This window comes from Tinamus guttatus, unplaced genomic scaffold (genome assembly GCF_059628265.1).
Source record: "Tinamus guttatus ecotype Peru unplaced genomic scaffold, ASM5962826v1 Tinamus_guttatus_pri_ptg000246l, whole genome shotgun sequence".
Classification (NCBI taxonomy): Eukaryota; Metazoa; Chordata; class Aves; order Tinamiformes; family Tinamidae; genus Tinamus; species Tinamus guttatus.
Genome location: NW_028288780.1, coordinates 1,158,009 through 1,175,975, shown reverse-complemented (window position 1 = coordinate 1,175,975; position 17,967 = coordinate 1,158,009). Strand labels below are relative to the sequence as shown.

The window sequence follows — 17,967 nt, the reverse complement described above, 5'->3', positions numbered from 1 at the left end:
CAGTACGGAGCCCGGCTGCTTGGGGTCAGCGCCGCATCACAGGCACCAGGAGATGTCAGGATCACCCGTTCTCAGTGGCTTGGAAGTGGTTTATCTGTGTTTCCAACCACACTAACGCAGTTCTCAAATTACGCTCGAGTGAGGGATTTCAGCCAGTGCTCTGCAAGAGTCAGGCTGCAGAGCTTAACTCACTGTTTAGCAAGCACTCCTTCTGCAGTCCATGCTTGTCTTTGCCTTACCTGTACACAGCTCTCCATCTTTCAGTGATTCTCCTTTTCCTTTGGGCATTAACGTTAAAGAGATGCACTTTTTCCCCTATTGATCTACGCAATTTGGAAAATCATAGCACTGAAAAAGTCATTCAAAAATCCCCAAAATAGCAAAAGCAGTCACAAACCCATCCTGGGTTCAAGATATTCTTAAAGATATTTCTAAAACTAATGGATTTGTACTGGAAGTTGCAATGCATGTCCCTCAGTGCAAGAGTAAGCAATGAACAAACTATATTACAAATTAAAACATCCATATTGTACTGACAGGATAGCTCAGTGATGCTGAAACAACCAGGGCAGCATCAACAGTAAGATCAGCAGCCTGTGGAGTGCGTCAGCGAAGAGGCTCGAGCCAGCCAGGGCTCTGGGGCTATCAGATGGGAGCCGCGCTGTGATCTGGAACTGCACGACAGCAGCGCTGCCCGCAGAGGTGTCTGCGCACACACGCCGGGTGCGGGTCCGATGGAACTGCTGCAGCTGCCCCCGCTGCTTCCAGCCCCGCCACCGCCACAGATTATCGTGAGCACAGGGCAACCCACCCTTCAGCGCTGCCATCCCGCCAAAATCAGAATAAATGTCTGTCTACTCTTAAACCTGGTAAAGAATCTATCTCTTGTTCAGCGGCAGCTCAAACCATTCCTTATAGCTGGGCTTTTTGTTTACACTGGACCAGAAGTCTGTTTGGGAGAGGGCTTCTCCTGACTGTCTCCTCCTCAGTGATCCTAGGGACCTGTTCCGGCTGCAAAGCTGCCTGAGCCCACCAGAGACAGCCCAGCTCCCCACCTGCCTCTTGAGAAAAGGGAGTGCAGTTCAGCACTTGCCTCTCAGCGTTTCCTATTCAAACTCTGCAGATTTCCTGTCACCCAGCTGAGGCAGAGCAAGGCTGAGCGCATGTGACATGAATAACATGGAGCTGAAGAAACTCAGAAAGCCTATTTTAGCAGTGCTGGAGAAAGCACTTCTCCCTGACACCAGGCTCTTTGAGAATGGAGGAAGCAGTCTGAAAATCTTAGGGGCATCAAGACAGAGGCTGGTGTAACTGTGGCTGTGATAAACAACCAAAGAGAGCTCCTGGGCTTGTCCCACCATCCCATCAAGAGACTCAATTTTAGCACCCTGCATTCCAGAAACTCCTCATGCGACCCTCAAAGAGTCAACGCAATTACGAAGTAGACAAGTAGACTAAAATATGAGGTAAGGGATAGTTACACATAGCAGGTAAAACAGAAGAGATGGTTAATCTGGCTTAAATAAAGGACAAGTACAGGAAGTGTTCCCACATGCCTGGATTTGGCCAAGTGAGTATCAGCAATATCAGGGTTGTAAACACTGTTAGGGCAACATTTCTGCAGGAGGAGAGAAGATACAGGAGCAGGAAGAGACAGTAACTATACACCTGCATCAAGGACAAGTCAATAATACTTTGGACTGTGCAGAGATGAAGGGAAACCACAGTCCAAGCCCTACAGCAGGGAATTATGGCTGAGTTATACCAGTCACGGTAAAAACAGCTCGGACTTCTGACTCCAAGAGCAACGTGACATAGCACACATCGGACACTGACCACAGAGGAGGACAGAGCTGATGTGGGCTCAAGCACACAGACCTCATGGACAGCCAGGAAACAGGAGGTCAGAAGGATGAGGATGTTCACAAGGCCGTGGGGCGAACTGGGTGTATGGTCCAAGAGGAGCTCTGCTGCCAACGCGCGGAGCAGCTTGAAGCCACGTGTTTGCAAAGCTGCACAAAATCTGCAAGCTCTGTTGCTGTTCCAGTATTTCATTAAGTTGGTCTCCACTAAGAAAAGCACCACAACAAGCAGGGAGCAGCCACTGGAGTGCCACCAGAGCCAAAGTCCAGAGTTAGCAATGTGTTAATGCACTCCCCAGAACTAAGGCCTCACAGTTCAGCTTAAACTCTGCTTAATGAAAAGCGGAAGAACCCAGAAAGTGCTTGCTGAGGTACCTGATACGTCACATTACAGATTATTATTTCAGTGAACAGCAGAATCTGGCTTCTCCCTATCATATCATGGCACAATCAATACCTATTTACTAACTCAGTTGGAAACTATGCTTCACTTTTTAAAATCGTCAGCATTCATATTTAAAGGCAAAATTTCACAGAATCAAGTATTATTAGAACCTGGAGGCAGGGCAGAAACCTTTTTCTTATGTTAAATTTATTAGCGGGTATTCATCTCTACCTCCACACTTTGCTCTTTCTTCTCAGAAAGAAAGGAAGGAAGGGAGAAAGAAAAAACATGGAAATCACTAAAGGACCACCAGCCTAAAGAAAACATTTTGTCTTCCATGATAATAAACAGCCCTGAGAACAGGCACAAAATTCAGACTCAGTAAAAATGCTTTTCTTTCAAAGACACAAGTATTTGGTTAAAGAAGGCCTCGAGTTCCTAGAGCTGTCTTGTTCAGCAGGGTATACCTACTACTCTCAAGGCAGAGGGCAAAAAGACAAAAAACACGGTCAGAAATGAAAAACAAGCAGAAAAAAAATCTTTGGGTGGTCTATCAGCGGACCTGCCAAATTCACAGAATGTTTTTCTAAGCTGCTCTAAGTTTTCTAAGGAGGCTCTGCGAGGTGATCTGCCCCACAGGTGAAGCTGGTCTAGAGGCAGTTTGGTACCAGGGAGCTCGGAGGCTGTGCCAAGGGACCCGAGTCCCACACGGTGCGTCTCTCTCCCAGCTACTGCTGGGGAACAGTCAATATACAAGTCTCACAAGTAAAGACTTCAGAAACATCCAAGCAAGCAAGGGGGAAAAAAAAAAAAGAGGCAAACAAAACAAAACAAAAAACCCCCAAAACTTCTATTCTCATTAGTTCGCAAAATTAGGGTAACATGTAGCAAAACCTTAGGGTGTTTGGACAATGCAGTTACATAAGCTGTTTACAACTGCAGATTATTTTTAGTTTCAGGGCTGAATTCATGACTTAAACACAACCAGAAATGAACCTTTTATAACTCTCTTGCTTTCTTCAACAGGAAAATCATGGGAAATGTTTCTGTTTTCTTTTATTTTCTAACATTGGTACAAGATTGTACTTAAAACTGCTTTTTCATTGTTGCTGTGCTCTTTAAGTTCAAATTCTGTGATGCCTTCAACTAAATATTGCTGCATCTAGCTAGTATAAGCTGGTAAACAAGTGGAACTGATTAGCCTATCTTCTTTATCCAGCTGAAGGAAATATAAAATGCAACATGAAATATAAACCATGAATAACTAATACTATTGAAATAGATGCAATTAAATATTTTGTTCATATTATTTGATAGGTCAATAAAACCACAGGTTTCTTTAAAACGTACATTCAAAATTTTCCCTTTTTAATAAGCAATATGACACTCACCTTTTCATGCCACAGAAGAATGGCAATACTGGGCTAGATGAGAAGACCATCCCCAATAAATGAGGGGCGAGTGGAGGAACAAGGCAGGCAAGCAGGAGTACTTCCCACAGCACTTCTGCGGGGCTGCCAGCAATCCTGTCTTATGGATTTTTTTGAGACAGAGTTTCTCTCTGCTTCATTTGGCCTCTTTGCATTTAATAGCAACACTGCTTTTCCTTGTATTTCAAATCTTCTGTAATTGGCCTAAATATTCATTCAAGGGTTTTGACCAAACTTAAAAGCTCTACACATTCCTGTAATGCCTCCTATATGGAGAGGGGAAGAATTCCATTTAGCCTGAAACACAGAATCACTTTTGACTTACCAGGCGGGAATGAACTCAGCACTAGACTCACTAAAATGCCTGGATCACTAATAAAATGGCATCTGTGTGTTTAATCTTTGTCCTTGTACCTGTCCTCCATTACCTACATATGTGGAAGAGCCAAAAAGAAAAGGGTTTTGACTTTAGCAGGATCACATTCATCTTACTGATTCTATCCAACTCGACTTTCCAGAGCCAGCATTAACACAATGAGATCTTCCACACGCACTTATTAACATTATAGCTTACAAAGGGAGAAAAATTTTAGTATGTCAGTAGTATTTTTGATAGTCCCAAAGTGAAGTGAAAAAGGCTACCTTACCTGAGACTGTGCATTGACATTGGCCCGATTTGTAACCAATACTTTGACTACTTCTGCTTGCCCAGCAAGGGATGCTATGTGCAATGCTGTGTTTCCTTTCTGAAATGAGAGATGGTGATATTTGAAAAGATTACCAAGCTTAAATACCTCACAATACCGTCAAAAGTACAGTCTACTTGAAAACACAGTATTTCTTGACACAAAGTACGTCTAGTGGGTAGTAATTCTGGAGGACACAGACAGAAAACATGACAGGAATCTACAATTGTTGAATAAATCTCATCATTAGTAGCCTGTGACATTTGCTATAATCTAAGAGGTTCCTAGTAAACAATTCCTGAGGCCACAGCAAGAGCAGAGAACACCCAGTCACTGCTGCTATCAGTCGGCCGACACCTCGTGGGGTGTGGAGGGGATGGATGTGGAGGGGAGAACAGTCGGGCAGGCCCGGCTGACCTTCGTCGCTGCGTCCACATTGGCACCTCGCTGTATCAGTTCAGAGACGACTTCCACGTGCCCCTCTTTGGAAGCAAGATGGAGAGCGTTCAACCCATTCTGAATTTTTAAAAGTGAAGGAAACAAACAAAAAAAGAAGTGTCACGAAAAGACTGGCACAGGTTTTTCCAGTGTAGCAAACAACACATCATAAAGAGTTACATTCCATTAGATGACTTCTTTCAAAAAATATTCATAAGTCATCTTCAGAACTACTGAATTATACTGGAAAAAAGTATTAATTAAATCAGGATATAGCAGCTGGAGCATCTTAAGCTCTATGTGCTTATCCTAGGCCCCGATGTTATATAAACAGAATGAAAGATAATACTAAATAACACAATGTTCTCCAAGTAAAAGTGGAATGATGTCTTGGTAAGCGATAAAATACAAGTTTTAAGTGGCAAAGATATGTAAACTAGGTTTAAAAAAATATAAACTTAAGCATATAGACTTAGCATACAGTAAATATATAGACAGATTTGGAAAAGACAGAGAGAAGCGTTTACACAGTAAATTTGATCAAAATATTACTTAACCTGATTGCAAATGTTGATGTCCACTCCACTTTTTAAGTAGTCAAGAGCCTTTTCCAAGTTGCCAGCTCGAGCAGCTCTCAAGTAACTTGCATTTGTGTCAGACTAGAAGAAAAAGAAGAAAAATCCCATTAGAAATTAAATCACTGTACAGAAACACATACCCTTGGCAAAGAAGTTACTAATGATACAACGTATTGTACGTGTGCTTTCCTAGACACGAAAGGATCCCAAACTGCCTTACGAGATATGGGGGACTCGGGCCCTCCCCGCCTATGCAGACTCCCTGTGGTACAAACAGGGCTGTCTGCCTGACGAGGCAGCACAAGATGTGACTCAAGACGTAAGTGTGAATTCTGCAGCCCTGTCTACCACGCAGGGCTAGTAGCCAGGGAAACATCTGGTACCCAGCGCGCAAGACAAGGCAGCAACGTGGCGGCTCACGGAAGGGCTCCATGGAAACCGCTCCGCTCTTTCAGAAGTGCCACCTCATCTTTGACGGCCAGGCGGAACGCACCAGACAAGTAGTGTAAAATCTCACATGACAGATTTTAAAAACCAAAATATACAGTGCTGAAAGAGCAGACTACCTACATTAAAAACATGGCTCTGCAGAGTTGAGGCATTGAACGGCCTAATGACTCCATTATGTTTAATTTCCTCCACCCTCCCTCAATTTATGGTGCATTTTATTTACAGTATTTGTCTACATTTCGTCAAAGAATCGAAAATCCCTAGAAACAGTGCCACTGCCTTTATCGCATTTTTTTTCAGACCTTGCTTTAATGATTACAAGTGATTAAAGATGGCAAGCTTGCTGTGTGAGGACTGTAACTTGAACGCAAGGATGGCAGAAAGGACTGTTAAGCATGAAAGAGATCACTGAAAGTAATTCCCATGCCCGGAGGGTTTAACGACAGGTTATGCAAATATCCACCAAGGACGGTTTAGATAATGCTGATCCTGCCTGGAGCAAGTGGAATGAACGGGGTTCGCTTTCAAGAGGGACACATCACCCAGCCTTTTTTTTTATGTGCTCCCGGGCTGCCTCTGATATGGCAGTCACCACATCTTACTGTCTCCTCCTCCCCACTGGCATAACAAAAATTGTCCTGGATTTTCTATGTATCATTTCATCACAGGATTAAATCACAGTTTTAAGTGCTTTAAGATGCTTTAGCATTCAAAAAAAGCACAGCAAAATGGTGTGCTTTTTAGCACTCATCTACCTTCATGTTGCACCTTGTGACAGCACCTGCCCAGCATAAAACCTTCCCAGCTCTTAGTCTCTGTTTTCCGAGCCTGTCATGCTGCTCATTACTAGCCAGCTTCCCCAGCGCATTTCCAACAAAACAGCCCCAAAACACCACTGCTTAATTAGGCTCTATCAAAAAACGAGGTGCTGCTACAAACAACGTGGCCGGAGCTGTGGGGGGAAACAGCCGCCGCAGGAGACGCGGGGAAGTGGCTTCCCACGGAAGATGGGCTGACCCGCGTTCTGCAGATGATTACAGTATAGGTCATTTCTCAGTGCCGAGCAACAGCCGCCTCTGGGCTAAAAAACAGGCCAGCGTTTTACTGGTGCTGCCAAAGGGACGAGGGAGGACGTAAGGGTCTGGGAGATGTCCACGGCCTGGCAGCAGCGGGCGTCGGGCACAGTCAGTGGGTGGACATGGCTCATCCTGGCTGTTTGCAGCGTGTCTGGGTGGGTAGGGAGGCACCAGGGGGTCTCTGTGCAGTCACCCCCCAGCCACGCGTGTTCCTTCACACCAGGCAAGAAACTCCGCTGCTACCAGGTGCATCTGAACCTCGCTGTTTGCTCAAGCAAACTGGAGCACGCAAACAGGCGAAGGAGGAGCGACAAAGAGCCGGTATTCACTGTTACACCCCGCTCGCTTTCCCAAAGCCGGTGCGAGGGCCCGGCGGTGGCAGCCCCGCTGCCCGCAGCAGGGGCATGGCCGGGGCCTGTGCCACGCTGCTCCCGGGTGAGTGGCGCGTGCCAGGCCATGCCGGTGGGCACAGGCACGCAGGAGACCCCCGGCTGCCACTGGGCCCGAAGGCTCTGCGGGGAGCGGGAAGGCGGGAGGCCCCTTGGAGAGCGGCTCCATCCCGCCTCAGGGACGCCACATGGCAGCCTCCCCTCTCCCTGCCGCCGAGGCGCCGTCGCACACGCGAGAGCTCACAGGCTTTTTCTGTCTCAGAATGACCTGAATACCTTCCTTGGAGGCCGTTTCCCCAGAACAGAACAACCAGGAGACCTTCATACAAATCTCACAACAGCTAAGCACAGGGGTCTGACAACTCCTTTCTGAACTAAAAACAACGCACACGTACGCAGTTTTGATGAGAAAGCCCACACTGCTTGGTGCCTTTGCCATCAGAGGACGGGGCTCCAGAGCAAGTGCCTGACGACGACAGAGGATTTTTGCATCCAGAATCTCAGGCAGCAATCACTTCCCATGCGAATAAGGATGAAAAATCAGAAGATAAAATTCCTTTTAAGTCTGGGTTTCCCTACGGTGCTCTCCTATGTGCTGTGTTTTGCCCCTCGAGTGCCAAACCACTGTAGGGCAGTTTTTACTCCCTCTTCATGGCAAATCTGAGGGCTTTCTAGGTGGTACAGGCTGGTACCTGTAGACAGGAGACACGTTTCACAGGTCACAGTCACTTCCCAGTAACACATTCCTTTACTATTTCAAGCGAAACGTAGCAAGCCCCCCTAGACGGAGCCACCCTCAGAGGGCATTTCAAAAGACAACACGTGAGCTGCAGTTGCTGTAACGGAGCACTGCCAATTACAGCCCAACAGAAATCTTCCTGCTCGCTTTTTTTTCAATTAGAAAAGCATTTTTACACAAAATCTACATCTAATTATACGTTAAAAGCAATGTTTTTATTTTGCACTAGGGCAAGAAATCCACATCCTACCATTTTCTGGGGCATCCTGAACTATTTGCTTCTGCCAATCACTACTGCACTACTGCATCACACGCAGCACCGTGCCTGTGCAGGCCGGGTGCTGCGTGTCCCTGCTCTGCCTCTGCACACAACGCTTTTAAAAAACTCATTCTAAATAATTCCATATTTTTCCAGTTGTATTTGAAGCCTAAATTCAATACATATAATTTTTTTTAATACGAAAAAGGAGTGGAAAAATGTAATTTCTGATCCACATCATGGGGTTTAAGACAGCCTGTTGGCATCCACGGGATAGCCTGCAGTTGTCTCCGTGCTGCACGGAGGGATACAGCTTCTAAGAGCCGGGGCTTGAACCACTGACGGATTTAAAAGATCAAACAAGCATGACAATAACATTAATTATTTATCTGCACTGCCATCATGCTTACGAGCCCGTGTCAAAGACAGATCAAGGCACTGTTCTGTTAAAGTCATTAAAAGACACACTAGGGAAAAAATAGACTTTAGATGGAAATTCCCAGTAGAGCTCGCAGCACACCCGTGCAGGTGACTGCTCCCACAGTGGGTATCTATTCTTAACATACACATTTCTACAATAGCTGGCATCTGAAAGCTAACTGAAAGCCATGCCCAAAAAGACAGCATGTTCACAGGACATTTCCTTAACAGAGTAGGTTGTTTTGTTTTGCTTTTTGAAAAAGCCACTTCGAGCTTTATTATCTAAACCTCAACACTCCCGAGAGGCATTCTGCATGCTAGCAACCTCTGCAGATCTGGTTTGTTTTTGTGTTTTTTCAAAGATGGAAATTGGCTTTTGATTTTCCACTGCCTTGACAAATATCAAGAGAACAAGAGGCTTGGGACATACATCAAAACACCCTCCATCTTAGATGTTACTGCAGCCCTTGTTGCTGTGGGCTTGCCCTGGACCTTGCTTTCAGGCTGCGTCCCCTACGCTGTACACGCGTTCCCTGGGGATGCTACCTTGTGAACCTCCGTAATCACACTCAAATCACAAAGAAAACTCTTACCAGGGTTTATTTTAATTCTGGGAGAGACAGACCTCAGCTCGTATGCACAGGGTTTAGCTCTGGAATGGCTATTCAGACAACATTGCATAAACATGGGATTTATGAGCATACTAGCACTGATGTATGCATAATAACAAGCTTTTCCTTCACAGATGGCAAGACTTTTTGTTGCTTTATTCCACTGCATTTTCTGAAAAGGAGAATATTGATAGTTTTAAGAAATGTATAAATGCTAAGGACTGGCTAATGCACGCAGTTTTTAAATTTTTTTTTAATTCCTCTTCTGTATAGTCTGCTATACGATTAAACTGGGGTGTAAAGCGCGCCGAGCAGGTCTCCAGCATGGGCTGCCCACAGCCTTTTCCAGGTCATCCAGCCTGGCGCTCATTTTAGCAGCCTCCACCGCAGGGTACCCTGCTCCCCAGCGCTTCTCCAGCGCGGGCGCCTCCTGGCCCCAGGGATGGCACGGCCCGCAACGCGCAGGGTAAGGCCCGCACATCACAGCGGGAGGAGAAGCCACGACAGTTAAAACGTGCTTTTTTATAAAAAAGACTAGCTTCTAAGTCACTTGCATATTACCTTAAGCTTCCATTTTAAAAACAAGAAAAAGCTGATGCTGACTCACACTAGCAAATGCATATTCAGGACCTTTTCCTCCAAGCACTCCAAGTGAACTACAAGACTATTTAGTATGAGTAAAGGCAGAAAAATATTAGCAAATGTTGCAGTGTCTGTCAGCTCAAGCGCTAGCCTGGCTTTCCCATGGGACTAGAGAGGAGCCTTCCAGAAAACCGAGAACATATTTATCATTTACTGAGCCCTCAAAGTGCAAAGCCATTATCTGCCACGTGCGCAGGCGCCCTCCCGTACCGACACTATGCTCATTATACTCCTCTCCCTTCCTTTGTGTTCTGCTTACAGTGGTTTCTTTTTCAGTTAAAAATCCAGTCTTTTTTTCACGGCGAGAGCAGGGTTTTGTTTTTCGCTCCATCTTTAACAGTAGCTGTTGTGAAGGGAAACCCCCAGCAGGTTCCCATTGTGCCGGAGCAGGACGCGTCCTGGCTTGAGTCCCAGTGGAGAGATGCTAACCGTGCCCAACGTGTGCGGTGCGGGGAGGCACTGACCTCATTCTAAGGGATGAGCTTAGGTTACTTCCATCTGGAAACATGTTTAACAGAGCTAGTTTTGCAGCAGCATGAGATGACCTCAGAAAATGAATGATAACATTTTTGCTTGTTTGGATAAGGAGAGAAATGCTGAAAGCGACAGCATTTTCCTCAGCAGTGGGGCCAGGTCTGCTGGGCGGTAAGTACTACACTGGAAACCAGGGTCCTCGGCATTTCTTGGATTTTGTTCCTGGGCTAATTATTAATCTTCCTCCAAACAACTGTTCCTCTCATTCGCTAAATGATGAAATTTTATTTCAGTTAAGCTATACTGGCCAGTTAACGGTGATGTCAAAACCATGCAAAATAAATGATCTTCCTGGGGAGACCCTCCATCTCCACTCTCCAAGTGGCTGATTCCTTGGGGTCCTCTTTGCTGCCTCGTATCTACACCTATATGACAGAATTTTGCTTGTATCTTTTTATTGGTCAGCGGGCAGCTCCCACTAAATGGGAAGATGATCTTTGTGCAAATGGCTGTGCCTGTCCTCATGCTTCACATACCAGGCTTTGGATGTGTTGTTTCTGGTAAGAATGTGACGGCCTGGGGTCAACTGCTCTCTGCTGCTCTGCTGTTAATTATCCTGCAGAGAAATGCTTTGGGGATCACAACTGTAAACACAACCACAGGGCAACCAGGAGAGCTCCATTCCTGCCGTCTGACAACTTGAAGGATAAATCCTTTGGCTAGGGAAGCCAGCTGTTTTGGACATGACTGCAGCATGAGAACAGATTGAATTATTGGCCCCCAAGTCCCCCCCTCCCCAGTGTCTCTAACTGTTTGTCCTATTATGCCACTTAGTCATCCCCTTTCTTTGACCATAGTCTTGTATTGTACATGATAAAGCAGCCAACCCCCTCTTCCTGCTTGCACCCATAGAGATTAAAATCCAGCTGCATATTAGAGCATATTGTGCACTAACGTTGCATGCTAGTGCAACAATTGCAGCTGAATGCAACTGGACCTGCAAGAGCAGGGGCTCGAGCCCTGGGTGGTAGTCAACCTGAACGTGCAACCACACTGGTAAGCAGTCTAACAGGAAGTCTGAAAGATGCATCTTAGATTCAGCTCTATCTTTCTAGAAATCCTACCAAAGCAGGAAAACATTCAAGCAGATAAGGAAATCTCTTTCCTTTTTGGACCACATGAGCAGGTAAGTGTCTGATGTGCAGATCTGGTATATATCAAACTCAGTATTGCTTGTAACTCTCCTACCGGTTAGTCTGTCTCAGGCAAATACCAACACTGCTACTCACTGTTGTTGCTGAAAATGGGGCAACTGCCCAGAGAGGGCAAGACTGATAAACACAAGAACATTTCCAAATTTCCAACAAAGAGCTACTTAGTATTCCTTTAACAGCATTAAGAGGTCTATAGTGAGTTGTCTGCTTGTCATAACACATGGGAGTCTGCTAGGAAGCCATGAGGCAGCTCTCTTGAATTCAAAAAACCAGTCTTCTTAAAGAGACTATGAGTCTAGCCAGCCCTGTGTCTCTTTAAATGAGCGAATGAGCGATTCCTAAGAGAAGTCAAAGACAGGAGGTAAGCGAAAAGCTGCTGTTATGGTTTTCCTTCTCTACAGTGATTTCCAAGGTGCAAAAGACAGAGAATTAGACATCCAGTTCTAAGTGAGAGACTTCTCCCTAGCATCCACATGTTATGGGATATTATACTCTGAGTGTTACACATTGAAAGTCCCCCTCAAGACACTAAAGTATATTAACAACAAACACAGAACGGATTAAGTAGAGTCTGACAAAACTAACACCTGCCAGTCCAATAACACATAATCAGACCGGCTTCAAACCAGTCTCACAGGGACGACCTTCAAGGGCAGGTGATGATGAGGGTCTACTCAGCTTGGAATAAGCTTTGCAGTTTGCACAGATGAGCTTCTGAAATCCATATTTGATACATCAGCTTCACCTACAGAATTACAGAAGCAGTTACTAGTAGGAATGTGTTAAATTAACAAGACCTAGAGCAAGAGCCTTATTTTCCAGGACTACAAATCAGTGTGCATCTACGCAACATTTACTGTCCAGTTTTCTGAGTATGTATGAACAGTAATCGGGGAAAAAGTGTTCTCTTTTAAAAGGGAAATACAGTTCCTTCAGTAATTAAAGCCTATATTCCAAATTCACAGGCTATCAGGGTGCCCCATGTGAAAAGACATATTTGAATAATGTGTTAAATTTATTCCAGACGATAACACCTGTGATATGGAGCCAGATTATTTGGGGAGCACAGTGTGAGTAATCAGCAACAGCAGCAGAGCTCTTATGACCAACTCACATTTATAGTATTTGTATAGGGTCTGATACACTTGAGGGCAACAGATCTCAGCATCCCCACTTGCAGAGGCAGATGTCCCATTCTGACAGTCCAACTTGTGGAAGTTCATTTTCAACTCCGGGAAGAAACTCCTGAGCCTGTAATGACTCATCTCTCACTCTCTGAAGTTTTCCCATCAGACACTCGCAAGTAGAAAATAATTCACTGGCTTTTATAACTGCCACAGTGGCAGAGAGCTAGAGAAGGACTGGATGTGCTTAGAGGGTTTCTTCTTAAGTTTATATACACCTCAAGTTACTAACTCTCTAATGTGTCAAGCCAGATGAGATGCTATTGATCTATTCTTGCTATTTTTTCTCTAAGAAACAGAGTACCAATGAGCACAGAGATAAATTCAGTGCACCCCAGGCTCAAATTTCCATGTCAGAGTCCTGTTCTTCAGATCACTGAAAGAAGACACGGATTATGTCATTTACTTCACTGCCTGCGCTCTGTTTGCATCTGATTTTAGAATTAACATCTAGAAAGAAGCAAATATTCAAACCTCCTCAAAAAGTTTTTTAAATTATACTTATTTGTCTATAATTTTAGATATATAATCTCTGAAGTTAATCAATTCGCATCAGTAGTATGAACCTAAGTCAGATAATATTGCTGATTTTAGAAAGATTTTATATACTTAAAATCAGCTCTTCGAGAAAAAAAAGTAAATAAGCTCCAATCAGATATAATAAGGCAAAAGTTAGTGGTAATAAAGTCAAACTAACTGCATGTCAGTACAAGCATAACACATATAGATAGTCCCCAAATTTATTATAGTAAATATGCTATATGAGCTATAGACCTGCTACACAACCTCCTATAGAACTAGATGAACTAGTAAGGACTTCAAGTACAGAGAAGTTAGATATGAAGTTAGGTATGTAGTTAAAAGTTAACAGCTATGTTTCTACTTTTCTATCCTATACCTGCTTCTGAAGGTATCTATGTAATTCTTCAACACAAAATAAGTCTCCCTGAAAGTTTTAAGGAATTAAACTTAAAAGATGATTTGAGGATAACTGGCCAAGCCACTTCTGAAGTGGAAGCTACTTGCCAGAAACACTTCCAAGCTTGGTCCAGGGACGTTTATGAGACCTACTGAGGAACAGCAAAAGGGATGATTCTGTGGCTGTGGTCCATGGCCACCTCTTCTCCTGGGGCTGCATTTCCCTGCTGACCATATTCTGCCATATCTGGTTTCTCATTTGATTCTGCAAACGGAATATATACGACCCAGGAAATCCAGGTCCATCCTATAATCTACAGTATTACCACAAACCCCAAGCAAGGCACCCAGAACAGAACAGACATCATGCACTGACATTTGGCACGGCTCGAAGCAGCGGCCGTGCGAAACAGCACGGAAACTTCTGCAAGGTCACTTGGTGCGGGTGTCGACAGGAAACATATCCAGTGTCACACATGGTTTACAGACAGAAAGCGCTTTGCTCCTTGCCTTGCACGTGACAGCTTGGAGAATTACCCCAGACACCAGTAAGTAAATTGCTTTTACCAGCCTAAGCTGGTAAGCACAAAACTCAGTGGGCAAAAGCTGCACATCAAGTACAGCCCAGCGATCACTATCAGCGGTTTGAAACTGGCCTCAAGCACCGGATCCAGACACCGCCCTGGGAGAAGCAGGAGTCTAACCCTCTTCCCCCACAACGGGGCAACTGCTGCCGTTTTGCTCTGTATCGGCACGGCGCCTGGCCCACTGGCCTCTCGATTCGGCATCAGGAGTCCCATGCACAGACAGGACAGAAATGGGACAGGGAGCGGTAGCAAGCGGAGAGAGCAGGCAGAATTGTTGAGACAAGCACAGGGGGAAAGCAAATGGCACAGAGCTCACTTGTGAATATATAGATAGGCAAATATCCCACTCTCTCGAAAGGGATTGTGCCATCTTCAGACCGGCTCCATGCAGTTACGTGACTGAGCTTGTGCTTTTTTGCTTCAAAGCTTGGAGCCCCTGGAAGAGTCTCCATGAGCTGAATGTCAGCGGAGCAACAACAAGAAAACCAAAAGTGTGTGAACACCTTACTTAACCCAAACCCAGCTTAACTGGTTATTTTCACCTGGAAATGATCACATTTTTTCCTAGTATCAGAACGAAGTATGTCAGGAAAACACCTCATTGTTTCCTTGGAGCAGATAATTATGTTTCACTGATGAATTAACATTTTCCATAGCGGGTTAAAAATAAAGCAAAATAAAAAAAAAGCTTTAATACTGTAATAACCACAAATCTAGCATTAGTTTTCAGTTCAATCACTAAAGAGAAGATCAGCTGATTATAAATTTAACAAAAGAAGCTTCAGGCATCAGCACTGCCTCTGCGCCCTCAGCAGTGATGTCCCTGGCAGCTTCCTGGCTGAAGCCATCACTACCATTAGCTAATGGTACCAATATATAGGGCTAACTACAGACACCGCTTCTAAACAGCAAACCCACAGCGTCGAGAGGCAGTGAGGCAGACCCTGCTCCTCACTGACCCCTTCGACACACATGGTAGCCCAGAGGAGACGCGGGTACGTACGGAAGAAGAGTTAAGGAAGAAGAGTCCGGGCCGCAGGGAGCGACGGCCACCACACAGCTCCTCCCAGACCTCCAGCAACTGTCTCCAAACTCCTCTTCTGCCCTCTCTTAGAAGCAGGGGTTTAATCAAGCACCATAAAATCTCTAACTCAAACAAGATCTTCCCCTGTGAGATATTTCTTCACCACAAATTCCCAGGACCAACGTTTTTGCTGTTGTGTGGTGACGGGTGGGGATGAATTTACGAACAGGAGCAGGGAGAGCAGGCGCTGAGGTGGATTCCCAGGGAAGAAACACCCAACAACCAACCCTGCCCATGGTTAGGAGTGCTCAGGGAAGTATCTTTTCAGCACACAAGACTCCTGCTAAGGCACAAACTAGCCAAAAACCTGCCACACTCTTTCATGTGTAGCAGCTCTGAGCCAAGTGCCACCTTCCGTCTTCCCAGCCCTCAAGGGACTTCGCTGCTTTTATTTCTCTGAGGCTTCCACAGAGCTCGACACAAAAGAGCGCAGCCCCCTTTTCCGGGCACCTGGGTTTTAGTTTCCCAGGGAAGCAGCATGGGGAAGTTGTGCACGTGCTTTACTGGAGAGGAACAGCCCCAGCCGCGGAGGCTGCGAGGTGTGGACAGGTCTGCTCCTCTTGGCAGCTCCCCCCAGCACAGCAGCTGCAGCACGCTCCTTTTTCAGGCTTCACACACATCAGTTAGCTTGATGCTTGATAAACACTCCTTACAAGTATAACTCCAGTGATTTTTTTCCACAATGTATAGGATTTGCTGAAATATTTCACTTAAGAAAGTTGTGCCACACATATTGAGGTTACGCAAGGCCCTGACCACGGAACGAAGCATCATGAAATGTTTAATTTCTGTCAGGATCCCCAGCAGCAGGACTGGCCCAGCATGCAGCTCACCCTAAGCGCAGCGAGGGCAAGGAGCGCCGCGTGCACCTGACTGTCGCCGCAGCCTATACCATGACCCGAACGTCGCAACGCGCAACACGCCAACAACGCCGCAACGCCCCCGTCCCACAGCCAGCTTCGATTCGCGCAAAGACTTAAAGCACTAATTCAAGAAATCAGAGAGTCAAATGTCACTCATATTTCAGAATCTAAAGGCTTACTTGTTCTGGAAAGCATTCGCCCTCTTCCACTGCCATTTTCTGTGGCCAAGTCTGAAACCTGGTGACTCAATTAGTTAACACTTTGGACACTGCGCCATTGCTAAGAATAGCAGCCTCCGGAAGTGCCGGTTGGATTTTCCCCTAAAGAACGAAGCACAGGCACTTGTTAGACTTCCCCTGGCTGTTTAAATGGCAAAGGACAGGCGATTGTAAGACTGTTAAGTTAGTAACAGAGCGTGTCCCAGGGTTCCCGGCTGGCTTACCGTATTTGCAGCCTCCAATCATTCCCGGCGTGTGTAATCGTGATCTGTAGCATACCCAAAATAGCTGCCGCATCAGCTGATTAGCAAGCCACCGCTGCTTGGACTCCCTCATGAAACAGGCTTTTGTCATTGTGCTTATCAGCTCTTTCCAATGCAGACTACTTTCAGCTATTTCTAAAGGCAACAATAACACCATTTTACACTCCGTGTGCTCTGAATGCCATGTATGCCTGCCTCCTACTCCAGGGCAACTTTATATTTATTCAGATTTTCTGATGACTAATTATGATAGATTTATGCCTTTGGTTCTGGAGGCAATTTGTCTGAACTGAAGGGCTGGTCTCTAAATACTTGAAGTTCCTAAATGAAAGACATTAAGAGCTGCACCAAAAGCAAAATCCTTTTGCTACAGAGAGGAACGCAGAGAAAGGTTCATGCTTCCAGCAAAGCAAACCTCTTCCTCTGCAATTAAAACTCCTCTAAAAGCTGGTCTTTTCCACCGGCTTCCCTGCAGCTACTTAGGGTAGCACGAGTGTTCCTGCGAGTATTCAGCTGCTGAGGAAGGGGAAAGCTCCGTGTCTTCAGTTCATCACTACGAACCTGCCGTGCCGCAGCGTGTGCCCCTGTGCTCAGATCCGCGCTTCTCGGCTCACACCTCACACACTCCGACAACAGAGCAGCGGAGGGATAAAATTGAAATAGAAAAAACAAAAAACCAAAACCACAACCAAACTCAGTAATATTTGTGTCAGGCTAGCAAGATATAGTTGGTGTTTTCAAAAAACATTTGTCCATGTTTCCACTGATCGGATCTCAGCCATTGGATAGTAACTCTGTGCTCTTGTGTTTTACTGCAATTTTTTTTGCTGATCTAAGCAATGTCTTTCAGCAGGAGCAAAGCTAAGACCCCAAAGCATCACTAGATAAATAGCTCAGGCCACTCAGTCAGATGATCTAGTTGCAGGGATTTCACTTCTCCCCTGAAGACACACTATAATTATTACCAGCCACACTCTGCTTCTGCACATTTTTGCTTATGGCGTGACAGTATCTATGACTAAGACCCACTTCTGGCACGGCGAAACACAGAGAAGCCAGCAGCTGTTTGCAGGGGGAAGAGCCTCTGCCTGTATTTCAGCGCCTGGTGATGACCAAGTCCGCCCGAACGCATTCACCTCCCGCACGCGTGGCCAGAGCTGCCTGCAGCAGAGGCTCGGGCGGCTGCGCACAGCAACG

General features: G+C 45.5%; 1 protein-coding gene across 24 annotated transcripts in view; it reads right to left on the bottom strand.

Moving 5' to 3' along the window:
* The window catches only part of ANK3 (ankyrin 3), a 241,995-nt gene that overhangs the window by 106,331 nt on the left and 117,697 nt on the right, over positions 1–17,967 (bottom strand). For all 24 annotated transcript variants that reach the window (XM_088526336.1, XM_088526349.1, XM_088526327.1 and 21 more), the window contains exons 2-4: positions 5,359–5,460; positions 4,781–4,879; positions 4,325–4,423 (exon numbers count right to left, since the gene is read on the bottom strand). In XM_088526336.1, coding sequence (XP_088382462.1) covers positions 4,325–4,423; positions 4,781–4,879; positions 5,359–5,460 — 300 coding nt within the window. The remainder of the gene's footprint in view (positions 1–4,324; positions 4,424–4,780; positions 4,880–5,358; positions 5,461–17,967) is intronic.